Consider the following 27,799-nt stretch of genomic DNA (forward strand, 5'->3'; position numbering starts at 1 on the left):
TTCAAGGAATAGGTTGGCTTTTCTTCCTCAGGCAGCAGGGCAGTCTTTCGACTGAAGGGCAGCAAAGCTAACCTGCTTCTGATTCTTCCATAGGTTCAGAAGGGATCAGATGTGGGATCTGAGAGTGCCACCTTTTATCCCCAGTTCCAGCCTGGGGGAGGGGGTAATGCTTTCAGTCTTCGTGGCTTTGGCTGAAAACAGTCTATGGTGACTAAAGTCAAGGGTCGACCTGGTGTCAGTTTCCTTTGTGTGTGCTGCAGGGGGAGACATTTGAAGGGCCAGTGAAACCCTGACTACTGGCAGTAGGCATAATTGGGGTGGGCACAAAAATGCCAACTTTCTAATAGTGCCATTTATAGAACTGTAACTTAAAGTCTGACTTTACCATTAATGATTCCAAGAGTATATCTCTACTTGTTCTTAATCTAAATTTAATACCTAAGAAATGTCATGAGGACTGACTTTAGGAGTTTTTCACTGCCAGAAAATTTAAAGCTTTAACACATATGTCCTACTTTTTAAATACCATGCACACTGCCATATGAGCTTTTAAGGCTTATGTTAAGGGTAATTTATAATTATTAAAAAGAAAGGTTTAGACCTGTCAAAGGTTTACTCTGTCAGGGTGAAATGGCAATCTAAAACTGCACTACAGGCTGCAGCGGTAGGCTTTAAACATGTTTTAAAGTGCTACTCTAGTTGGTTGCACAATGAGTGCTGTCGGCCTTCTAGTAGCATTTAATTTACAGGCTTTGTGTACTGGTAGTACCAATTACTAGGGATGTACAAGTAAACTAAATGTGACAATTGGGTATGGGGCAATTTTACCATGCTTGAGGGAGAGAACACAAACTGTTTAGCACTGGTTTGCAGTGGTAAAGTGAACAGAGTTCTAAAATCAACACAAACTGAGCAAAACACAAGGGGTGAAGGTAAAACATTTGGGGGGCTTCCACGCAAGGGTGCAGGTCTAACAGTTCTTATTTACAGAGCTGCTCTTTTCTTCTCTGATTTTCTTCATTGTTGTATTAACACAATGTCTGAGGTAAAGGGAAATGGTATAAACCTATGCCACTGAGTAGAGTAACTAGAGAGATGTCTCTTAGTTTCGTTGTGATTCATTTTGAAATTGTTATAAAGTAGTACATTTCTACATACATTTGTCCATGAAAAACGTTGTAAAATGTGGACAGTGTAAGCATCTCAGAAATAGGCAAGAAATGTACATATGGTTCCAGAAACACTAAGTTCATATGTTATGCCTCATTCTGTGCTCCAAAAACCGATTATGATGCAGTAAACCTGCATATTGTGATTACTGTGTTTCATGACATAGCAACACTTTGTATGTATGTATGTTGTGTTTGGATAACTTCAATATAGCCAAATGGAAGCAGAGTGCTTTACAGGGTCAGAGGCAAGGCTACAGTCATCACTTGATTTGAAACATAGTAGTTATGTGGACTTTTGTGACATGTGGTGTTATTTAAAGAGGTAATGTCTCCATCACATTCCTGGAACAAAGCAGGATTCAGGTGACCCTGTTAAGAATATGTTGTTCCAGATCCTGGTTGCATGGATTGGAAAGATTTATAACGTAATTGTTTTTTTTGCCACCAAAGACTGTAAGCTTGCCTGCCAGGCACATGAAGGTTCATGCTGTGATAGACATGTAAATGATGCAGCTGCTTTGGAAGATGGTGTGGACTTGAAAGGTGAGGCACAGGAATTCCATGAAGAAGGGGGTGACATGATTATTCTGTCCTAAAGTCCCAGTGTAGTGTACATTATTATTACATCATTTAACTGGGTGTAATGTCGCGGTCTAGCCTCCCTCATCACGTGACCTGCCGCAAGGCATGGGGGAGGATGTGACACGGAGCAGGAGTCGGACTGCGGCACAGCAACGAGGATACCGGCTTCCCCTATGCCCAATAATCTTTATGAGCAATAAAGAGTAGTTCACCAGCCCCAGTCTCTGTCCTTCTTCCTCGGAGGGGTTGATCATCAATATCCCACAGTGGCGACAAGGGGGAGTAACCTACCACTGCCGGACTCAAATCAGGTAGGGGAAGCTGGCGACAGCCTTCAGGCAAGATGCGCACAGCTGCTCGCGTCCCTCCAGCCTCCGCTAATTAGCAGCTGCCGTAGTGACTTAGCTGCGCGTAGTCTCCAGCCGCCTTACCTTCGGCACGCATTCTGGCGCACAGCGCTAAGCCTCATTCCGCTCCATTTTTGGCGCGTAGGTTGGTGCGCAGCGCCAGGCCCATTTTCTGCCTCAATTTCGGCACACAACTCGGCTCGCGGCTCCAGGCCACACTCCGCCGCCCTATCAGCGTGCGATTCGGCTCGCAGCAGGGGATCCACGCTCCCCTCTTTGTGGCGTGGCCAGTACTACAGGGCGGCCATCATCTAGCCTATGTACAAGGGAATCCACCACGGCAGTGTAAAGCCTGTACCCTGGGGGCAGCTACCGCCAGGCCTCATCACAAAGAGTGCACACGGTTCACTGCAAAGCCGTGCACAGGGGCATATCACTCCCAGTGCCACCTTCAAGTGACGCCATTCCCAGCACGTGGTGACCTCGGCGCGTACCTGGGCGCGCACCTGCCACGCCATTTGCTCTTCACGAGGGCTGGGTGTTCTGCCTCTGCTCTCACAGAAGTACCCTCAGCTGGCCCCCTGCGACCTCAAAGATAAAAGGGCCACAAAGCTGCCTGCCCACCAGCAGTAGAGATGCCCCATAGCAGCACTCTGCCTCCTACATCTCCGCAGGCTATGTCCTCTTGGCCCGCGCAGGCGTGCACCCCTCCAAGCCGGAAGGAATTCTTCGGGGTACTATGTGCGATGTGAGGATCCACCGCTGTCCACGCCACACACACCATGTGTGCCCAGACCTTCTCCTTGACAAATCCAGTGCCCTTTTTGCCAAAGCCCAGGGAACCAGCCATGAAATGGGCTGACTGGAAGGGGTATTTCTTGAATTACCTCTCAGTGTTGGAAGATGAAGGCGAGGAGGAGTTCTCCAGCAAACGGCAGAAGAAGATCCTATTACACAACCTGGGGCCGAAGGGTCTGCGTGTGTACTACCAAATGGTGAAGAAGGCCAGGCCATCGTCCGACGATGATGTTTTCCAACACACCCTCGACGACCTGGACAGCCATTACCAGCCCGTGATATGCACGGCCATTGACCGCTTCAATTTCTTCCAAAGGAAGCAAACGGAATCGGAATCAGTGGAGGACTATGTAGCGGCCCTCAAGAAACTGGCCATCAACTGCAAGTTTGGTACCCTGCACGACGAACTCATAAAGGACCAAATCATCATGCACTCCACCCACACGAGCGTCCAGGAAAAACTCTGGGTAAGCGCCGATGCGCCCCTTCCACAAATCATCGCAATAGAAAAACGAGCGTAGCTATCCAAACGAAGCGCTCTAGCAGCTAAGAAAGACACGGCACCACAATCCACGGTATGTAAAATCACCGCCCGGAAAGGGCAGCTGCCAAAAACAACAACAGACTCTGCCTCAACCCGACAATCCACGTCCGGGGGCAGAGGTCCCAGTCGCGCCCCTCAGGGCAAACAAAGTGCCTGTTACAGATGCGGCAGCTGCTCCCACATGGGCAATGACAAAAAATGCCTGGCGTTCCACGTCAAATGCTCCTTCTGCAGCATCACAAGACACTTCGGGAAGGTCTGCCGCCCAGACCTGGGAAGGCCCAGAAACGCTGCAGTGAAATACATCCAGGATGCCTCCGATGATCAAGATGGAGCAGAGCTCTCCAACCCAGATAGCATTCTTTGCATTGAAGATCACATCTTATGAATAGGTGGAGGCCCAACCAAAAAACCCTCTTGCCAGTTATCCATCGGGGCGTCCACGTCAGCATGGTGGCAGATTCCAGTTCGCCATACACCATCATCCAGAAACAGATTTGGGATTGTGACTTCGCCCCAAGTGGTGGGAGATCATCTTCACCCCACAGACATCCATCCTGTCACATACACAGGAGAACGGATCTCCATGGTAGGTTTCCAGCGGCTCCGGTTCGAATTCAAGGGAAGGCACACCACAGCGAAGATGTACGTGGCACAGAAGGGCCCATCAGTCTTGGGTTGGGTGGACCAAGGAGAGCTCGCCATCCAGCTCAACCCCGGCGGCGCCACTCAAGTGCTCCTGATGGACGACACGTCAATGCCGTCCTTGCTCCAAGCAGAGTTCCCCACTGTCTTCAGCAACCAAATCGGGAAGATGTGCAAGTTCTCCCACAAGATTGTACTTAAGGACAGAGCGGTACCAGTCTCCCACAAAGTCCGGAACATCCCGTTCAACTGTCGAGAAGCAGTACAGCTAGAACTTGAGCACCTAGAAGACAGCGGCATCATTGAACCAATCGCATGCGCCGAATGGCTTGCCCCTTTGGTCGTGGCGCAAACACAAAGCGGGAAGATTCGCCTCTGCATTGATCTCCCCAAACTCAACAAAAACATTATTGTGGACAAGTTCCCACTGCCCAAGATAAATGAACTGCTTGCCCAGACCAAAGGTATCCAGTGGTTCTCTACCATTGACTTTGAAGCCGCCTACCACCAGGTATCACTCCACCCATCATGTCGACATCTCACATCCTTCATCACACCCTTTGGATGCTACAGGTTCCGACGCATGCCCTTTGGGCTCGCATCCGCGGCTGCAGTTTTCCAGAAGCTCATGCACCAGCTGTTCCAAGGTGTCCATGGAGTCCTCTACTTTCAGGACAACATCCTCCTCATGGGGAAGTCCAAAGCGGAACATAACATCCTGCACACCGTCCTACACACGCTAGCAGTTCATGGCCTCACGGCTGAATTAGAGAAATGCAAATTTGGTCTCCGCAAAGTCACATACCTAGGGCATGAAATCAGTGACAGGGGCATCACCCCCAAATCTGCAGACGTGGAGGCCATTATGTCGGCCCGCCCCCAAAAACCAAAGAAGATGTTCACACTTTTTTGGGGTTGGCGGAGTTCTACAGCAAGTTCGTCAGGAACTTCGCGACCAAGACGCACAGCATGCGCCAACTGCTCAAGGAGAAGAACACATTTTCCTGGTCGGAAGAGACGGAAGCAGAATTCTTAGCCATCAAACAAGATATCTGTGAGGCGGTTACCATACATGGATTTGGCAGCGAGGCGTCCAGCATCCTGACCACAGATGCCAGTGACAAAGGACTGGGTGCAGTCCTCTCCCAGAGGACTCCTGATTGCGCCAAGACCACGGTGGGGTTCGCTTTGCGCTCCCTCACCCCCAGCGAAGAGAAATACAGCGTGATTGAGAAGGAAATGCTAGCAGTCATCAGGGCGATGGAAAAATTCCGGCAGTATCTGTGGGGAACACGGTTCACGCTCCGCACCGACCACAAGCCCCTGATCAAAGTCCTCACATCCAGCGGCAACGTGACGGCCACTCGTCGCATTGCCAAAATAACATTGCGTCTTCTGGACTATGTATACGACGTGGAGTACATCCCGGGGCCACAGAACAGAGTGGCGGATTTCCTGAGCAGGGCAGCAGCCATGGAAGACCCCGTCACATCATAAGATTGGCATGATTACAGCGTCGCCTTCATGACGGATCATGAACACTCCATCAGCGCCCAGGACAGGGCAGAAGCCTACACGCAGGACACAGAACTCTCCAAAGTCAAGCTGTACGTCACGCAAGGCTGGCCGGAGAAGAAGCACACCGACAGCAACCTCAGGAGTGTTTCGGAATTCTGTGAGGAACTCTCTCTTGGTGAGGACCCCATATTTCTTCTGCGGGGTGACAAAGTGGTGCCCCCGAAGGCCCTATACGACCACATTCTCCACATCAACCACGAAGGCCATCTTGGCATCGGAATATCCAAAAGACGGATGAAACAGCTGTACTGGTGGCCTGCTATGGACATCCAGGTGGAAAGGTTTGTGAGAGACTGTGCCTATTGCGTCAGGGCGGACAAAACCCTTGTCACCCTGAGACCCCCCAGGGGTGAGTTCTCCACTCCCAACAACCCATGGGAGGACTTGTCCATCGATATCATAGGTCCTGTCCTAGACACCTGGGGTATACCCCCCAAACACCTCATCGTCGTCGTGGACCGCTACTCCAAGTGGCCAGAACTCGAAATCAGTGAATCAGTGGATTTCGACATTATCATCACCTTCCTCACCACCATCTTCTTGAGGGAGGAAATCCCTAAGTCCATCACCAGTGACAAAGGACCACGGCTCACATCAGCCAAGTGGACAGCTTTCACCAACTGAAACGGAATCCAGACGAAGTGCATGCCAGTCTACCACCCAGCGGGCAACGGCCAAGTGGAACGCTTTAACAGGGTGATCATGGGCTCGATTCAAGCAGCCATCAGCGCCGGCAAGAACTGGGAGTCCGAAGTCAGAAGCACAGTATGGGCCTACCGCATCACACCCACCCTCACAGGATACAGCCCGTTTAAGATCCTCAGAGGCAGAGAACCCTTCACCAGGGACAAAACAGCCTGGATGACCATGAGACTCCGGAGCAAATGGTCCCCGGCCATTGTCCGCAGCAACATAGAGAAGGCTCAAAGCATTTACAAGGCACATTACGACAAAAGGAACAGTGTGCGGGAAGTCACACTGGTGGAGGGCGATTGTGTCCGAGTCAAAAAGGGCCAACCATAACTCAAATAAGACAGCAAGTTCAGAGAGCCCCTGCGGGTCATACAAGCTTACACCCGTTCTGACTTGTTGAGCGATGGCAAGGTTTGGTCACAGTCCAAAATGGCCACGTGCAACAAGATCCTGCGGTGGGGCTTGAACAACACCGATCTAGATGAAAGCCCCTGCATTGCGGGAGTGGCAGCTACAGCTACAGAGCCCACGGAGGCGGCCGGCACCGCAGCCGGGGCGGAGAACAGTCACCTAGACAACCGATGCGGTGTCCGTCAAGCCAGGACACAGACGTAAGGGGCACTCCTTGCGAGACACCCAACGTCTTCCGGAGAGACCAGGAGGAGGCCAGGAGTCCAGATGGATCCCATAGAAGAAAAGAACAAGAGATCGGCACGCACACTCACAAGGGCCGTGCGGTGATGCTACCGAAACACCTCAGTGACTTTCAGTTGTAAATCTCTCTCCTCTTTCTCTCTCTCTCTTGCTCTCCCTCTTTCTCTTCTCTCTCTTTCCTTCTCCTACACCTGTGGGCCACAGTTACCCTCTGGTATTTCTTTGTTCGCCCTAAGTTGGCAGGGTATGCCCAGATGTGGGTCCCTTGCTCACTTTGCCACTGGATTCAAGCTAGCCTGGCTAATGAGGGTTATGAACCCAAAACCAGTCCCAGGATGCTTGTTTCCGGTCCAGGGAAGATATGGCTTGGAAGTTCGGGCTGGACTGTTCCCATGAGGCACAGGGTCAGACTGATTTGCATATGGCCATGTCTGAACTGGGGTGGTGGAGTGAGCTAAAGAATAATGATGGATTAATCCCAGATTAGTTGACTGGGGATGAGTGTTTGATTTGCTCAAACGCTTTGTCCATCATCCCCTTTGGTATGGCTTTGTTCGCCCTAAGTTGGCAGGGTATGCCCAGACGTGGGTCCCTTGCTCACTTTGGCACTGAATTCAAGATAGCCTGGCTGATGAGGGTTATGAACCCGAAACCGGTCCCAGGATGCTTATTTCCGGTCCAGGGAAGATATGGCTTGGCAGTTCCGGCTGGACTGTTCCCATGAGGCACAGGGTCAGACTAATTTGCATATGGCCATGTCTGAGCTGGTGTGGAGGAGTGAGCTAAAGAATGATGATGGATTAAACCCAGATCAGTTGACTGGGGGTGAGTGTTTGATTTGCTCAAACGCTCCGTCCATCATCCCCTTTGGTATCGCTTTGGCCACAGTTACAGTTTGTCTGCCATTGTTAAGGGGGAAGATGTGTAGTGTCGCAGTCTAGCCTCCCGCGTCACGTGACCCGCCGCAAGGCATGGAGGAAGGACGTGACGCGGAGCCGGAGTCGGACTGCGGCACAGCAACGGGGACACCGGCTTCCCCTATGCCCAATAATCTTTTTGAGCAATAAAGAGTAGTTCACCAGCCCCAGTCTCTCTCCTTCTTCCTCGGAAGGGCTGATCATCAATATACCACACTGGGGAACTCGAAAATGTGCTTCTCAGTGAAGGAAAATTGTTCACTCATCTAAATGTCTTACTTTCAATCAGTTCAACACTGAGGAAATCAAAAGTGGATTTGCAAGATTCATAAAGCATGTGGAAATGGGAGTACCAAAGTTTTTTGTGACTCATAAAACAAGTTTATATGCTGTGAGAATTGGTTGCTACGTACAGAAACTTTAATGACCTAGTGCTAGTTTAGAAAAGATTGTTGTCTGCCACTATTTCATGTTCTTGCTCATAAGTTAAGGCAGTGTTTGTGCAAACACGTTTCAAAACCATATTATGAAAGAAGGTCTCTGGAAGTAGTAATGTGTGACAATGTTTGTGTATATTTGTTATATTGCATTTCAGCAGGGATGTGTTCTTTTCTGTTGTTTTTGGTGCTGATATGTTTTTATGTTGAATTATTATTTGCCATGTTTTGTTGTAGTGTAGTGTTCTATTTTGAATATTGTGTCTTGTTGTGTCCTATTAACATGGCCCTCCTTTCAAAAGTTACAGCTATTAATAAGTTCTTAAGGAAACTACTGTGTTTTACAAATTAACATTTGCACATACACAACAGTTGCTGCTGCCTAGCTGTTTGGTGGTAGTAGCTGCACAGCTACATACAATGTGAATTGTTTTTTATTTGTTTGCTGCATGCAGGTTTTTCCTACAAATGTAATCAATAAATTATTACTGATGCTAGTTCAAAGACTGAAACGCTATGGAAATGAATGACGAGTGGAGAAAAGGGAGATGAAAGCTATTGGAGCTTATCATGCTCTTCATTTCAGTTGTTGTTATTTCCTTTCAGAGGGAATTCTTTGAACGTCTCTCTATCATGTACACTGTGGGGTACTCCATTTCCTTCTGTTCCCTGGCAGTGGCTATTTTCATCATTGGCTATTTCAGGTAAACACTTGGACAATAACTATGTTTATTCTATTCTCATCTTCAATCCTCATGCTATCATTTTATTGCCCATCTTCCATTAATAGTCACTGATAATGTGAAGTATGAGTCATGCTCAGTCTCTGAGGGGAGATTGTAATCTACTGGCTATAATGAAAAGGTAATTTATGCAATTCATGGTTTCCAAAGAAAGTACTTTTTTCTTGCTGCATCATTCTACCTCTTATTTTTTAGTTGGTCTGTAGGGACAGTCGAATCTGCAGTAGAAAAGTGCACTTTAAAGGGACTTTGTTTTACAATTACACTTGTTGAAAAGCTTTTAAAATGCATTAGAAGATAATAGTTACTATGCAATTTTTGTTTCATATTTTCAGTAAATCTCCTATGCATGAAATGGAATTATTTAAGATAGATACATTAAATTACCACGTTTGCACTGTGGTTTATTGACCAAACCTTCGAATGAAATGAATTACAATTGATATATCAAATAAATGAGCCACATATAACTTGGCCGTTATAGAATATATTGACTTATTTCTCTGACCACTATGGCAGACATTCCAGTGGAGTGACGACAATTTATATTTACCAAGGTGATATGGATTAGCTTCTGAAATATACATTTAATTTTACACAAAAGAGATCTACAAATCCAGCCTAAGAAGTGAGGAATTTTATTTTTTCTCTGAAAATATTTAATTTTGTATTATCTTTTTTCAGTCTTCATTAGGGTGCTAATCCCTATGCACAGTTGGGCATGATTCATCATCATTCTGCTCCTCATCATGGACATAGGCACATATGCTTCTTCTTACTGTTACTATGAAGGCAGTCCTACTACCATAATTATATGAGAGAATTGGTCCGTACTTGAATACTGGTCTGTCGTTTAGCACAGCAGAGCCATTCTGGGCTATTTCTTAAAATTTACTCTGGTAAAGTACAGTGTGATCATTAAGACCACACTATAAAAGTCTGAGTCAGTAACTTGAAGTTAAAAGGTTTATTACAAACTCAAAGCACTAAAGTGCCTTACAATATTGGGCCTCAACATCAAGGAGCATATACAAATTTCTGTTTGCTGCAATGCAAAATAGAAGGAAACAGATTTGATGAGCAGATGAATGGTTTCGATCCTTCTCCCCATACATGGAAAAGATTTGCAAAATCTACCAAACCCTACCCTAAACTAAGGATAGGGAAACCCCTATTAAATCAGGGAAGCAAAAAAGGTGTCAACATCAGAACCTCTATAGAAGTTCTATAGGTATGGAATAATGCATAACATAATGCCACCCAATCAGACATCTCAACAGAGGTCTGTACCTCTCTACGTATAAAGGGAATCTGACTGACCCCAAGGAGGGTTTACTAATTGAAATGCACAAAGACATATTGAAAAATGTAACCTCATTACAGTACTTTTTCATTCTGAGAAATAAAGTTGAACACTCCTCCCATATTCCAGTCTCCAGTTTCAAAGCATCCAACTGGTAACACTCCCTTTGTTCTTCATTAAAATTATTTGACCTTGCCAGTTCTTCTTTGCCTCACTATCTCAGAAATGCAATGAGCTTCTTACTAACTAATGAATGCCTTTGGCCTGCACCTGCAGGAGTGAAACCTGGCAGAAAATAGCTTTCACTTTAATATCAAATGTCTCAACTGTAAGCTAACTTAACAGTTTCTTTAAATGCATATTAGTTCTACAACTTACATATAATCCCATAAACAAAATCTCAAATGAAGGAATCAACTATAGTATACTGTACTTTTATACGTGATACAGTACATTAGTACATGTATTATTTATTCCTAGGCGGAGTTCCTGGAGTGTCTGATTTCAGGGGGATCAGAGGGCTAGTACATATACCCAATAGTGCATTTGATGTAGGATCACTTTCAATCCAGTACTTACTGTCAGGCTACATGTGGGGGATGAATCTGTGCTTTGTGTGTAGACAGGACACTGCCTATTGAAGTGTCAGCCCCTCCCATTGCTCCCTGCCAAGAAAGTCCCATCAGAATGCAGATGAGACCTCAGAATGCAGATGAGTCTCACCTTTTTATTTTTGTGGCTGTCTAGAGGGAAGTGTATCTGTCACCCAATCCAGACTTGTATTGGCGGCATGCTATCAGACACAAAGAGTAGTAGATACAGAGAAATGTCCACTTTCTAAAAGTGGCATTTCTAAATCAGTAATGGTAAATCCAACTTCAGCAGTAAGGAGGATTTATCATTACCATTCCAAACACATGAAACATGAAAAAGGTACTCCTCTCTGATTAGGAATTACAGCTTAAAAGTGAATTAAGGAATTCCCAATGCTGGCATATGAAAGGGGTAGGTCTCACCGTAGTGAAAAATGAAATAGGCTGTTTGTCATTACGAGAACATGCAAAACATGCATGTACATGTCCTACCTTTTACTTACATATTGCCCTGCCTTTAGGGTTACTTAGGGCCTATCTTAGAAGTGACTTGCATGTATTAAAGGGAGTGATTCAGGCTTGGCAAGTAGTTTTAAATGCCAAGTCGATGTGGCAGTAAACTGCACTCATAGGCACTGCAGTGGCAGGCCTGAGATGGGTTTGCAGGCTTCTTTTTTGGGTGCTACATCACACTAGTAACATTTGAGGTACAGGCCATGAGTATGTAGTATACCACTCCACAAGAGACTTCCTAGTACACTTGTCAGGTACACACCAATGTCATCATGTTCAGGGGAGAAGCACATCCACTTTAACACTGGTTAGCAGTGGTAAAGTGCTCAGCGTCCTAAGGCCAACAAAAATAATCAGCAAAACATGGTGGCATAAGGCATAAAGCCCTAGGGAAGACCACCCTAAAGATGCTTGGTCTAGCAGCTCTGATCTATGGGCAACACATCATTCATTGTGTGCCCCGGGTAATGACCGAAGCTGGCATTGGTAGAAGATATACAGTTCAGGGTTTCAATATCATGCAGCAAGATAGCTGCAGACATGGGCAATGTGGTCTAACACCACTCTACATGCCATAATGACTTCCCAGGCATGCACTGATTCTTCATCCAAAGTTGACCAAATAGGAGATCAAGGTAGAGTAGCTCAAGAGTCAAACTACCAACACGTTAGACTGTTTAGGACAAACCAAGGGTGACAATGCAAAATAAAATAGACACTGTTGCAATTGAAGCCAGTCTCCTTAGAGCTGATCACCATAAATTGGGAAACAGAGTGGCAGTCACTGAAAATAAAATGGCTTCTCTGGATCCCGTATTACAGAACTCCACAGTCAAAGTGAAATTTTAGAAGAGAGAATTCCCTTTCTTCAATAAAGAGCCAAGGACACTGAAGGACGGCTAAGGCGTATGAACTTCCTCACTGTGGGAAGTCAGAAGCTGTCTTTGGAATTAATTCTGGTGTAATGGCCTGCCAGGTTAGAAGTCCCCAAGGACTTGTCCAAGTTCCTTTCCCTTAAAGCCCCCGAAGGACACTGGTGTCTCCAGCACCACTAAGAGCCAGCCCTCTACTCTTTATAACTAAGCTCAAGAATAATAGTGACCTTGACTACATAATTTAAAAGAAAGACATATTGCCTACTTGTGCACATCTTGCGAAACTACATACTTATGGTGCATATGATCAGAATGTCTGATTGTGAGGGGAAAAAAACTGAACCCTGGGTGTCAAATATATTACTAGTCCTAAAAAAACATGAATTTGAATGCAGATGGCAACATGCACTTTTTTAATTGAACAAAGGAGGCCTGCTATTAGGCATCAGAAAATTAAGGACCGCAGATTGACACACAGAAACATTGCTCTCAATGGTGTGAGCTAAAATTTTGAAAGCTCTGTAGTTAGAACAAGAAGCCAGCTTCAAATCAGGCAGTAAAAGATAAAGCAGAGGGGTTAGAGTGAATGGCAGATGCAAAAGAGGATGCATACGAGATGCAAGAACAAACACCGTCTCAAAGTCTGGATTGGAAAGTACTGAAAGACTATGAAGAAGGAGCAAGTGATTGAATGACTGTTGTTGCCAATGTCTGTAGAGCTGGCAACTTTGTACCAAATGGAGTCATAGGCCATATGTTCATGCTTGCTAAGCAACCAGTGGGGTTTACTGAGCCTCAGGCTATCATGAACGTCAGTGGTTAGTATATTGGCACAGTAGGCCGAAGAAGACAAAAAGAATAAAACATGACCAGCCGCTACGTTCATTCTTGGACTTTACTAAAATGGAATGCACTCTGTATATTTAGGCAATGTTTTATCAATTTTTTTGTTTCTTTATTTTTTACAGAAAATAGTTTTTTTTTTTAATGTTAGTTACTCTGTGAGTTGTTGATTAATGAGTCTGTTGGTACTGGGGAAAAAAGCCATAGGAGTAGGTCTGGACTGTATTTTAGGAAGAACACTGAATCATCCTAATTTTCCAGAGACGTGTTGAATCAAGGTCTGATCCCACCAATAAGATTGTTTTCCTCAAAATTGAACTGTTAAGATTGCAAGGCATCTTTCATTTATATTAGCGACATGGAGGGTGTTGAAGCGCTTTTTCAGCGAGAAGCACGCTACTTCGGAACCCAGAAAGGATTAGTGGTGAATTAATATAGCGAAAATAGGAAAGGAATTTGGGTGGTGGATATGTTAGTCAGTTATTTGGATTGGGATGGATAGTGGAGGGATAGAGAAGGGAAAAGGAGTTGCATTTATATAGCACTTGCTAGCCCTGATGGGGAGGTTGAAGTGCTTTTTTTTGGCGGGGAGCACGCTAACTTTTGAACCCAAACAGTGTTAGTGGTGAATTATAAAAGTAATTTGAGTGGTGGATATGTTAGTCAGTTATTTGGATTGAGAAGGAGAGCAAAAGGATCAAAGAGGTTGAAAGGTTTGTAATTGTATAGCGCTTGCTACCCCTGATGAGGTGTTGAAGTGTTTTTGTTGGTGACTAGCACGCTAATTCGGAACCCATAAAGGGTTAGTGGTGAATTAGTATAGTGAAATATGAAATTATTTTGAGTGGTGGACATGTTAGTCTGTTATTTGGATTAAAAAGGATTGTTTTGGAGCTCATAGCAGTAGGAGGAGGTTTGGGATGAGCAAAAAGGAAGGTGGAGGGGGATGAGTAAAAGGGAGTTGGAGGGGGAAGAGGCAGAGGGAGGGTTTAGAAATGCTGGTTTAGGGGGATTGGATTAGTAAAAAAGAGGTTTGAGATGATGCAAGGAGGGGTGGAGTAGGGAAGAGCCTTGAAAGGGTTATTTTGGGAATCATATTAGTGGTATAGGGTTTGTGATGAATGAGAGAGTGGAGGTAATGGATATATTGATAGAGGTATAGGGTGAGAAATAGGTTAGTGCATTGGAAAGACTGGTAGAAAGAGGTTTGAGATGAGTCAGAGAGTTGAGGTAGAGGATATATTGAGAGGGGTACAGGGTGAAAGTAGGGTAGTGCATTGGATATGCTGAGTTAGAAGAAAAGTAATAAATATGTAAAAGTAATAAATATATAGATGCAAAAGTAATAAAGATATAGTTCCATGAGTACATGGAAGGTATATAAATGCATAAAGGAAGGTAGTATATGTAGATTAAAGATGCATTAAATAAACTCTGGCTTTCAAGTGTTGTTGTACTTTAAATTAGTTTTATTTATCTGCAAATTGTAGAGGAGGAGTCCTGTCTTTAATCATTGGGAGGACTCCACATACAGATGGTCTGCCCATAGAATTTTAATCAACATATGAGGGCTTGTTAGTCCGACGATTGCTGGACCTGTGCAATGTAAAAAGGAAGTTGTTGCCTTATTGCCATCCACAACAGAGGTATGGACAGAAGTGATTACACAACCTGATTGTAATGCCTTACAGAGGACTTCGTATAACCATATTTTATGTGCTCAATACTGGTTATAACATTTTATTTAAGTGCTTGCAACCAGACTACCGAAAGTAATTGTTTACTAAAATGGTGAAATAATGAGTTGCCTTCTGGAACATGCAACAGTGCCCCGTGTGACACTGATATACATCAGGATGGAGTGTGACATGCTGGTGTGGGATCGTATACATGTGACTGTGGAGCACATGAATTTTGGAGAGCACTTTTTACAGTGTATTAAACTGTTATATATCCAACCTACGATGAAAGTCTGACCAGGCAATGTGATTTCATATTTCAGGATATAGATGCAAATGGCAGGTCTGTCCTCTCTCACTATGACTCTATGCTCTGGAAGTGTAGCTGCTACCTTGACGTGTAAGAAGCACCATAAATAATCAGTGAATTCTGATGCAGCACACACAAAAAAGCTTTTTGCTACGTGCAAATGATATACTCCTGCATCCGAGCAATCCTGAACAGGATTTAGCTCTGACTATGGAGTTGTTTCAAAGGTTTGGCTGGTTTCTGATCTATGACTAGATTGAGCAAATCAAATCTTGTGCATTTCCTTTGCAGCTTACTTCTGACCAGTCACATAATTTATCACATGGTTCAAGACATCAGTCGACAAGATACCTTTAAATTTTGATGAGTCAATTCATATCACACAGTGGTAGATCCTTTTGGGTGCAACCATATGAGTGTTGTCACTGAACTATGGGCCATATTATCAAGGAAGGGCGATAACATTATCGCCGCTTTAGAGGCAGGAAACTGCCGCTAAAGCGGCGATAATGGGATTGATAATATGACTTTGTGAATTCCCATTGAAACCCAGGTTCACACCAGGAACTGGGCTTCTATGGGAATTCACAAGGGCATATTATCAAGCCCATTATCGCTGCTTTAGCGGCAGTATCCTGCCGCTAAAGCGGCGATAATGTTATTGCCCTTCCTTGATAATATGGCCCTAAATGGTTTGATCTCATTCTGGTGGCAACTTACAATCTTGTTACCGGAGTGGTGGCTCTGACAAAAATGATGATGCTTTAAGGACACTTCTTTTCTTACAATGCTCAAGTGCTTTTGCCTTCATAGTCGTTCAGAGAACTGAAAACTTTGATTACACTGCTGATATTGGGAATGAATAGAAAAAAAGCCCTCACTAAATGTATGTTGTAAGCCACTTAAGGGGGGAACAGAATCCCAATTTTGAAAATTACTACTTAGAACTGCAACATCAGTGAAATCAGAAAGATGTTTTTTAAATGACATTGGAGCTGATTACACTGCCGAGAGCCATTTGAGGCACGGTGACCACGGCACAACTACTCCCTGCATTGGTTGGCCTAGCATGTGATTGGAGGACCAAGAACATAAGGGGTGCGTGGAAATGACTTAAAAACTAGGCCAGTCCTTGTTTTTTCTAGGCTTAGAAGTGGCTGGTAAATTGGGGCAGAGAGCAAGTACCCACAGGGAAGGCAATTTGATTGCGGATGGGAAACCTATCCTGTTTGATGATTTAATACTGAACTATAACTTACCAGTCAGCCAACTGATAACTGATAAAGCATGGCGGTTTGAACATGACAAACCTGTCAAACTCTCAGAAATAAAGAGCAACAACATTTGCTTGCATTGGTCTTGGGGTGTTGGGATATTATCCAGTTATCCTTGGTCATAAGTAAGACAACGGATGTACAGTTGGATGATGGTCGAAGCTGCTGGGTAAATGACATAGACAAGTCCTATATAGACAGTAGCTGGGGTGCAGCGAAGGGGTTTGCAGCAAGCGTGTTCTGAAATGGCTAATCCAAGTACATGTATGTTTTTGTGCCAAAGGGCATTCTACTAGCAATATTAATTCGACCGGGCACATTTTTTTGACTTATTGGCAACATTTCAACGTAATTTTTGAAAGAGTCCCTAGCCATTGCCCTAGCTGTGTGTTAGACAATGCTAATTTCTATCACATTGTATGGAATTGTCAGAGTAACTGGACAAATTAATACAGCCTACAGGTTTGCTTCCAACACAAGAAAGCCCACATATAAAAAGAAACCCAAAGCATCACAGGTATCACATCCCTACCCAACACAGTTAGGACCAAATATACATTTATTCATTTTAGTTACTATGTGTCTCTCGGAGAGCTATGGGAACTACACCCCCCCACCAAAAAAAAATAAAGTGCTGGGATCTGTGGAAGCTGAAATAATGCCTACCGGTGCAGCAATTGGGAAGGCTGACATTGCCCTTGTTTTGAATGTTATATTGCTCCAGTGTCAGGAAGGTGATGATACACACATTTTATGCATACCCTTCCCACTTGACGTGTAAACATGCCATTTGCCACACTCTGGTTATGCAAGCAATAAGTGTGAACTTTGCCGCACAGGCAGTTGGTTTGAAAACTGTCTGCATTCCTGAGCATGGTGTTGCACTTTGCAGAATGCATGACCAGTCACATTTGAATATTCTCTTCTGCCATCTCATTCCTGAATTCATCTCCTATATACGAAGATACTAGCTAACCAGCATTGGGGTAAAAATGAATATATCAAATGATGCATGAACATGAAACAAGGGTTAGAAAAGTACTATAGCTAGAAACGAAAATGTACCCAGAGATATAACCCCTTAACTGCTGGGCCTTTTCACCCCCAGTGCTGAGCCATTTTTTGGCTGTTTAGGTTATTTTGTTCTTAGAGCTTAAATACTCTTTTTTTCTACATGATGTATCCTCGCCAAATTTGCACCCTTTTTTTCAACATCCTTGGGATTCTAAAGGTACACAGGGTTTGTGGATTCACCTGGAGTGCACCGAGAAATTAGCCAAAATACAGCAATTTTTGGGGAAAAATTGGGAAAATTGCTGAAGAAGAACAGGCAGTCATTTGTCAAAAAACTTACATTTTCTACACAGTTTTGCCATTTTAGTGAAACAGCCTATTGTTTCCTATTTTTGGTGCTGTCAACTTCCTTCCAGTTAATGGTAGAAATGGGTGTGAAACCAATAATGGAACCCAGAAAGCTATACATTTCTGAAAAGTAAACAAAATTCTAAATTCAGAAAGAGGTCATTTGTGTAGATCCTTCAAGGTTGTTCTATAGAAAGTAACAGTTCAAATAAAATATTAAAATTGAGTTGAAAAAACAGCCATTTGTGCCTGCATTTTCATCGGTAACTTCTTCTAAGTATGGCAGATTTTTAAAAGCAATATATCGGTACATCCGCTGGACCCTTATGATTGCGTGGATATATAGGATTTGTAGGTTCACTAAAGACCTGAGGTGCCCAGAGCCAATATTGAGCTTCACCTTGCATTGGTTTTTCATTGCATACAGCAATTCATTTGGTAAAATATAGAGTGAAAAATTGGTATCAAAGAAAACTCTGCATTTCCGAAATAGGAACAACATATAGAGTTTAAAAGCAGTGGTTATTTGTACATTTCCACATTTATGGGGACCCATACTAGCATGTAAATTAGATGGCATTTTTCAAAATGACTTCTTTTTTACACTCTGTCTTACATTTCGAAGGCAGAAAAGTATAGTAAGTCAATTGGTAGTAACACTTGTTCTACTACTCTGTGTTCCCCTAAGTCTCCCGATAAAAATGGTACCTCACTAGTGTGGGTAGGCCTTGTACCAGTGACAGAAAATGGGCCAAAGCGCAACATGGACACACCACATTTATCCAGTAAAAATAGACCCTTTTTTTGCAAGGTGCCTAGCTGTGGATTTTGGACCCAAGCTCAGCCGACACCTAGGGAAACCTAGCAAACCTGTACATTTTTAAAATCTAGACACCCAGAGGAATCTAGGATGAGGCAACTTGTGTGGTTCTCACCAGGTTTTGTTACCCAGGATCCCCTGCAAGCCTCAAATTTAGCTAAACAAATCACATTTTCCTCACATTTCTGTGTGTAAAATGATACCTCACTTATGTGGGTGCCCAAAGCAGAGTCAGCCGAAAAACGTATAAAAAATAATTGTGCTTATCAATTCGCTGTGATATCCCCTCAATCTCTACACATTTTTGGCGCTTCCCTATAACAGGCACTTGGCCCACCCACACAAGTGAGGTAACATTTTACTCTGGAGACCGAGGGGAACTCGGGGTGGTAGAAAATTTGCAGGGGATTCTGAGTAGCCACACCTCCCTGGATTCTCCCGGGTGTCTAGTTTTCAGAAATGTCTGAGTTTAGTAGGTTTTCCTAGATGACCGCTGAGCCCGGGACCACAAACGCAGGTTCCCTCTTTGTAAGACCGGGTTGTTTTTTGGTAGATAATGTCAATGTCTCCACAGTACATTTTGGTCCCTTCCCTGTCACGGGTACTTGTCTTACCCACACAAGTCAGGTAGCATTTTTATCGGGATACTTTTGAGAACACTGGGTGGTTGGTAATTTTGTCAACCCAGTGATCCCACCACTTTCCTACACAGAAATGTGAGGAAAATGTGATTATTTTTAAGCTAGATTTGAGGTTTGCAGAGGATTAGGAGTAGATTAACTTTGGGCGATCTACGCAAGCCACAGCTCCATTGACTAAAAACACAGGTGACACCCTTGCAATAGCAGGTATTTTTGTGATCAATAATTTCCACAGTACGTTTTGGGACCTTCCCTGTCATGGGCACTAGGCCTACCCACTAAAGAGAGGTAACATTTTTATCTGGAGACTTGTGGGATTGCTGGGTAGATGGAAGATTGCGACACCCTGCCGATTCTGGAACTTTCTATCATTTAAATGTGTAGAAAATTGAATTTTTTGTAGCTAAATTCGAGGTTTGCAGGCAATCCTGGGTAAGAAACTACTGGGGAATCCACACAAGCCACATCTCCCTGGACTCTCCCGGGTGTTTAGTATTCAGAAATATCTGGGCTTGGTAGGTTTCCCTAGATTGCTGCTGAGCCCAAACCCAAAATACAGGTAATCCTCTTGTAAAAACAGGTGGTTTTGCGATAGATCATTTGGATGTCTCCACAATAAGTTGTGGGACCTTCCCTGTCACACACACTTAGGCCACCCTCACAAGTAAGGTACCATTTTTATTGGGAGACTTGGGAGAATGCTGGGTGGATAGAAGTTTGTTGATCCCCACAGATTCTTGAATTTTCCATCTCTTAAATGTGGGGAAAATTAGTTTTCCCCAGCTACCCATAATAACAAAAAAAAGGTTCTTACTAAATGCCATTTTACCGCCACAAATGTAAATCTGTTACTAATTTGTTAAAGTTAATCCACCACTTACACTGGTTGGTTTTAGCACCTCTAGAAATGCAGGATACAAAGCACAAATATCTAAATATTGAAACCAAGCCTTCTGAAGGTGAGCCATAACGCCACTTTACTGCACCAACAGCGTTATGGTCCATTCACGCGCCATTCACGCACCACAAACAAGAGTTTCATACCGCCGTCCATGGTCCCAATGAAACAAATCAATTTCACTCACATCAACATACCGCTGCCATGCAAAGGCCCATCACATTCATAAGTCACAGGATGTAATGAGTTTGACTACGGTTTTCCGCCTGCTCAGTATCTGCCTTCTTCTTTCTGAACATTACCAAATGCAAGTTTAGTGTACCTTCACTAATGGCACCCATTACAGCCACATGAGGCTCAGGAAGACATGTCTTCCATGTGCCTTTAGCACACTCACTGTGCTAAATCCAACTACTTCCAGTTTCTGAATGCAATTTGGGTGTTGTCAGAGTATGCCGCAAAGCCATTCCTGGTGAATAATGCACCGGGACGCACACTTCCCTCGTCCGAGGCAGGTTTTCTGTTTCACTCTCGGGTCAAAACTGCATCTAAAGATGGCAGAGCCTTCTCTGTCCTAATTCCCCAACTCTGGAATGAACTGCCTGTGAACCTCCGTAAGGAACCTGCCCTTCTCCCCTTCAGGAAACACCTCAAAACCCTTCTGTTTAGGGAGGCTCTGCACACGGTGTAACACATCCGTTTAGTGCTCATTGGGGATGGTAGAGGGTATCTGAGTTTTCTCTCCAAGCGCTAAGAGACCTGCAGGTGATTACACTCTATATAAGCTTTAGTTAATATAACATAACATCTTATACTAAAAATGGGAAAACAATCATCATACAAGATATTGTGTCCTGTACCCCTTTTCAATAACATGGTTATGATACAAGTTTCTAATTGAGTTTGCACACTTTCAAAACAAATAGAAATGTTGGTGAATAAGTTCCATTGGAAATATGTTTGACATAATATGCTTAATCTGGTTCTTGATGGCAATCAGGGTGGTCCTTGTGTAGTATACATTAGTTCACTAACAAGCATTTAAAAATCAAGTCAAGCCTTTAAGTTTTTGCCAGACAGGGTACTCCGTGACAACAAGGTGCATGTTCTGTTCACAATTACGTGCAATGTGGGGACCATAATGCACTTGTCAATTGGCAAACAGAACACCTACCACATTCTGAGAGCAGATAAAGGTGTTGAGAAGTCCATGATTTCCTGAAGTAGAGGAACTAAAATTCTGAGACTGCTTGCCTAGCAAAGTAGTGGCCCACAGACAGTAGGTATTCTTTCATAGAAATTGAAAGGTTTACCTAATGGCAGCTCCACCTCAGTCAATTTCCCAGTACATTGCTGTTAGACTTGCCATCTTTGGCGTGTTTTCCCCTGAGATATTTGCCTCTATCTCCTGTATTTTTGATGCTGTGCTGGATTTCGTTGTTGCTGGCTTAGATGCTTTGGGCACTTTGTCACTGCTGATCAGTGTCAAAGTGCAAGTGCTACCTGTGTAAATTGTTATTATGATTGGTTCTACCTGATTGGCATATCTGATTGTGCCACCCACATATGTCCTTCTGAAACTGTAACTCAGACCTGCCACTGCAGTGTCTGTGTGCAGTTGTTAACTGCCAAGTCGACCTGGCAAGTGCACCCACATGCCAGGCCTTAGCCATCCCTTTTCTTACATGTCATTCCCTCCTAAGGTAGGCCCAAGGTACCCCTGTGGGCAGGGTGCAGTGTATGTGAAAGGTAGGACATGCCCTGATGTGTGTGGCATGTCCTGATAGTGAATTTAGTTTTTCACTATTGCAAGGCTACCTCTTCCCATAGGACAGAACGCGGATCTTGTTTATATCATTTTATACACAGAACTGCCCCTCGCAACAAGGTAGGAAAATAAAGTTTAGTATGTCTGGATTCAGAATGTTAAAATACATCTTTTAGTGAGGGTGATTTTTACATTCTGCGTTTCAAAATACCTCTTTTAGAAAGTAGGTATTTTATTGTTTAGCCATCCAGTGTGCCTCTGCTAGGATGTGGATTGACTGTCTGGGTTTGGAGTGTCAGGGGCTGGGGGGAGAAGTGGCTCCAGCGAGTCTGATGAATCAGGGCTAGGCTTAATAAACCTGGGCTGCATTTAGAGTAGGAGGAGGTGATTTCCTTTCATCTGAATGGGTCTACTCTGCTTTCCACAATGCTGTCTCCACCTCCTGCCAGGAAGCTGCACCAGAGAGGACAGATCTGGTTTTGACTGAGGACAGGGCTTCTCTGCACAAAGAGAACAAAGACATTTTGGGGTATAAGTATTAGACCTAAAACCCCTGAAATTTAGACTACTTCTTGAATCAAGAGGAACCTTTGCCAAGGAGAAAAGCTGGAGAAACTGAGGAGAAGTACTGCCCTTGCTGTGTGCCTGGGGTTGCCCTGCAGTTGCTGTTTCTGCCAAGGAAATAGAAGGACTTTACTCTGTGCTGTGTCTCCTTCTATAGGAAAGTCTTCAAGGGCTTGAGTAGAGCTTGCCTCCTGTTTCGAAGTCTCAGGAACACAAAGACTTCACCTCCCGCTCCACTGAACTTCCTTGCTGGGAGTTCTGACCTGCCAAGAAGTGTGTGTGACTGTATGAGGCCTTTGGAGGTTGTTTCTGCTGTTGGGAGCCGGAAAGCAACGCAACAAGAAAATTGACGCACCGCTCTTCTTGCGACAGTTTCACATACGAAACGTCGTGGTGCGAGAAGAATCTCCCGCACTGCTGCCAAAACTGATGCAGCGCCTGTCGCCACTGCAAGAATAGACGCATCGAGGGATCATGGCTGAAGAAATCGACACAGCGCTGCTCGACGCCACCTCATCGTTCGCCGATGCATCCTGAATTTCTACGCATCGTCCCTGTGCGGCAAGTTTTCCCCGACGCATCACCCACAGATCAGAGTCATCTCAGAATCAACACATCGCTTCCCCCTACAGACCGCATCTGACGCACTGCTCCCCTGTGTCCAGTGGAACTGTTGCATCACATCCACGAGGGTCTCAGGAATCGACGCATCTCTTTGTTTTTCAACGCTTTTCGTCGCTGCGGCTGTATGGCTTGGAGATTTTGTCGCAACGTAAGGTACATTTCAAGAAATCACGCATTCATAGATTTACATGGACTCAGTTGCTAAAACCTTTTCAAAGTCATATTTCTTAATTCTTTATGTTGGATTTTTTTCATTTTGTTCTTATTAAGTTTAGCTAAAGATACTTTATTTTTCTAAGCTGGTGTGGGGTCCATTTGTGGTGTTATCACTTTATTACTGTGTGTTCTGAGTACAAATACTTTAAACATTGCATTTGGGATAAGCCTGTCTGCTCATGCTAAGCTACCAAGGAGGTGAGCAGGGGTTATCTAGAGTGTGTATCCCCCTTACCCTGACTAGAATCAAGGGTCCCTATTTGGACAAAGGTACCTACCTCTGACACCTGGAGGCCCCCATTTCTAACAATTGCTTTAGTATGAGACAACATAAAGCAAGTAGGAAAACACAAGGGAGGCTCAGATGGGCACTGGGGACAGTAAACATGACTCCTCTGCCTCTTTCCCTGTTTGAGTACACTTTACAACTACTACATGGTCGCTCCTTTTTGGGTGTTGCAGTAATTTTGCCACATCCTCCAGAACACATAAAGTGGAGGCTGCTGCTTCTATAGCAGTGAGACTTTCAATCACAGACAACTGAAAGTCAAGGAAAGACATGAGTCTTCCAGTGGTGGTCTGATGATAAACGATATATGCATTGTATGTGGCCACCTGGATCAGGTGGGTAAACATTTTCTTATACCAAGTGCTAGTTTTACAACTCGCATTGTGTGGCTGAAGAACCTGGTCGTTTTTGTCTACTCCACCCATGTACTCGTTGTAATCTAGTCTACAGGTGGTGTTGGACTTGGCCATCCCCGAACATTTTGCCTTCCTCCTGTATTTGTTGCAACTTGTTGTTGGTGGTTTTATGACTATGGGCTCTTTATCACTTCTGATCAGTGCTAAAGTGCATGTGCTCTCGCTTGTAAACATGGTAAGATTGATCTACACCTGCTTGGCATATTTAATTTACCTGTAAGTCCCTTGTACAGTGGTATCCCGTATATCCAGAGCCTGTAAATTGCACTGCTTGCACTACCTACCGAAGTAGCCTTTCAAACTTGTCTCAGGCCTCTGCCGCTTCAGGGCCTGCATGTGCAGTTTTACTGCCACCATCACGTCCCCTATAAGGTGGTTGCCACCTCTACAACTCCCCTTTTACTACATATAAGTCACCCCTAAGGTAGGCCCTACCTAGCCAAATGGGCAGGGTACTGTGTAGGTAAAAGGTAGGACATATGCCTTAGCTGTGTGGCATGTCCTGGTAGTGACAATAAGCCTATTTGATTTCTCACTGCTGTGAGGCTGCCCTCTCATAGGGTTGCATTGGGGATTCCCCGATATGTGCTTCAGTGGTAATTTCTGATCTGAGAGGAGTAGCATGGCCATGTTTGGTATGTTTGGAATAGTAGTGATAAATCCTGCGTATTGGTGAAAGCAGATTTATTATTACTATGTTAGAAATTCCACTTTTAGAAGTGGGCATTTCTGTGTGCTTATGTGTCTTTGTTCCCTGCCTGGATGTGTATTGACTGTCAGGAGAGAGGGGATATGCGTTTACTCCAGCTATTCCCAAAGGGAGTTGAGGTGTGTCCTATGTTTCCTGGGTGACTCAGCGCTAGGCTGAATAGAACTTGGCTGTATTTAGAGTAGCGGGAGGAATTTCTCTTGCACCTGAATAGGCCTGGTCTGCATTTGGAGTGGTGGGAGGAGAAGCACCTCAACCTAAATATTGCTCTGCCTGCCTTCCACAATGGAAGGCAGGCACAGTGGTGGTAGTGTGTCTGGACCCTGGGCTGTAAATATGAATGGGAATGTGGTGCACTTCAATGTAGTGTTTGAAGTACCACTAGAACAAAGACCGTGGCACTATAAGTACAGAGGCTGTGACCCCATGATTTTTTAGAAGACACAGTGTGGACTTTGAACCAGACGCTGCTGGTTCTGTATGCTGCCCTAGAGGATTGCTGGGCTACCAGGGAACTGCCAACTGGACTTTGCTTTTATGTACAAGCCTGAGCCTGCTTCCTGCTCAGGCCCCAGTGATCACCCAGGGCTTTGTGGCTTACACTATCTGATTTGTAACAGCGTGTGGTGAGCTCTGTGTTATTCACTTCTCTTCAGTTTTAAAAAAAAGCATGTGTGGAGCATTGTTAATTTTCACCCAACGTGGTGAGAACTGGGGTTCTGAGGTCAATCTGACCCCGTGGCTTGTGTTTCAGGGCAGCCCTCGTGACATAGAGAAAGTGTTCAATGTGAGGCAAAGAAGGCTGATGGTGATACCAGTTGCCATGGCCTGCATTTCAAATATGGAAACTGCTATGAGAATGAGCTGCCTCAACATTTCTCGCTTGGCCACAAGATTGGCTTTTCAAGATTGCCTGGCAACCTGCGGTGGCAGGGTGTGGCCCCACCCCATTCCCTGGGGGACCTGGAACGTGCCTGGAGCCTCGCCGCAGCCTACAGATTGCCGTAGCAGCCACCTGGAAGAGGAGAGGTGTGGCAAGAAAGCAGTCAGGCCGAAGGAGATTGCCCAGGAGTGCTGCAGCTCTGAGGGTGACCCAGCTGGGGTCTGAAAGCCCTTGGTGCTTCCCACTCACCGAGTGAGGGGGACGGAGTCACTGAATTGTGGCAGCTGCCCAGTGCTGTCATAGGCAGCTTCTGTGAAGCTTTCGATACCGTGCTATTCAACCCCAAGGGGTTCGGAAGACTTCAACTCACCCAGGCTACAGGTGAGCCGGATTGCCACTGCGGCCACAGCTACGGCCTCTCCTGGTAATCACGGGGGTGTGCTCAGGGAGCATTAGTTTCTTGGAACTGAGATCGGGTAGAGGCCCTTGTGCATACCTCTGGATGCACTGAACCTTGTGTGGGAATACTGCGGGGTGGAACCTGAACGGTGGCCCCAGATTCCTGGAGGCCGTGGTAGTAACCAGGAATTACAGCAATCCCTGGTGTGGGCGGGCAGGTGGCCCAGGAGCCTATGTGTGAGGAACAAGGTGACCTTGTCACCTGTAAGAAGAGCACAGGTGTGCTCTTGGTGTGGTTTAGTGTTGTGGCTCACTGTAACTGTTTCATATTCCTGCCTAACGTATAGTAGGAGCGCTGGTGCTGCTCTTTGTGTTGTGCTAACTCATGGTAATGGATATGCTGGTGATACTCATATTTCATGGCATGCTTATGATTAATTTGTCATATCTTGCAGTTTTTGCCCTGATGATAAACTATATGTGGTGTTACATTGCCAGAAAGGATACTACTATGATGTGTGTACTCTACCAGTATTTACTGTAGTGCACTGCTGATATTTATGCATAATGTGTTATGCTAAGTGCAATCCTACCTGTAGTTACTGTTTATCCTAACTGTGACATTTATGACAATTGCCCAATTGGCAAAGGGATTCATGTAATCCCTGTGAAGTCATGACAAGTTCCTAATGGCAGAGTAATATGTGATTTCGATCTAATGACTTTATGAATAAGACAAAGGATATTTTTATATAACCTTGTGTGGAGTCTCTTTTGTGGTGTGCCTTGGGTGTCACTGTTGTGTGAGAATGTTGTGCAAATTCTTTACACATTGCCTTTGGGATAAGCCTGACTGCTCTGCTCGACGGCATTCGATGCGGTGCCACACTCCTTGCTTCTTGACCGTCTCTCGGAGATTAGTATATCGGGGTCAGCCTTGGGCAGGATCAGGTCTTTCCTTGATGGCCGTTCGCAGCAGGTCTGGCTTCCACCTTGTGCCTCTGACTCCCAGTCTATGGCCACTGGTGTCCCGCAGGGGTCATCCCTTAGCCCCCTCCTGTTTAACATCTATGTCACCCGGCTGGCGTATTTAGCGGAGACATTAGGGGATAAGGTGATGGCCTATGCTGACGACACCCAGCTCCTATTCACCTGGGGAAGGGACGATGACTCGGTCTCCTCTGCTCAATATTGTCTATCTTCCGTTTTTCATTGGCTTGCTCATGCCCAGCTTAAATGTAACGAGGAGAAATATGGGATCCTTCTGTACGGTAAATTCCCGGCAAACTTTAGAGAGAAACTTTGGCCCCCAGTCTCCCCCCTGCCTAGTACGAAGGTAGGCTATGCATGGAATCTGGGGGTATGGTTTGAGTAGAACCTGACCTTTTCAATCCAGGTCAAGAAGCTGTCCGGGACCTGTTTCGGCATCCTGAAAACATTGAGGAAGTTTCTTCCTCTTCTCCCTAAGTCTGCTAAGGAAACTGTTGCTCGCGCTCTGATTCTCTCTCGCCTCGAATATTCTAATGCATTATACGCTGGCATCCCGAGCTATCTTTTGAACAAACTTCAGATAGTGCAAAACTCGGCTGCCAGGCTGCTGCTGGGCCTGCCCAGCAGGAACATTGTGTGCTCTCATCCGCATTCTTTGCATTGGCTTCCGGTGGAGGCAAGATTAAAATTCAAAGGGCCCACCTATCTACAGAGGAGGTT

The 27,799-nt window shown here is 44.9% G+C and overlaps 1 protein-coding gene across 1 annotated transcript in view; it reads left to right on the forward strand.

Annotated features, from left to right (window-relative positions):
- Window positions 1-27,799, forward strand: part of PTH2R (parathyroid hormone 2 receptor) — a 1,278,649-nt gene that overhangs the window by 548,239 nt on the left and 702,611 nt on the right. The window contains exon 5 of the mRNA XM_085646864.1: window positions 8,974-9,071. Coding sequence (XP_085502990.1) covers window positions 8,974-9,071 — 98 coding nt within the window. The remainder of the gene's footprint in view (window positions 1-8,973; window positions 9,072-27,799) is intronic.

The sequence above is a fragment of the Triturus cristatus genome, chromosome 3_2 (assembly GCF_964204655.1).
Source record: "Triturus cristatus chromosome 3_2, aTriCri1.1, whole genome shotgun sequence".
NCBI lineage: Eukaryota > Metazoa > Chordata > Amphibia > Caudata > Salamandridae > Triturus > Triturus cristatus.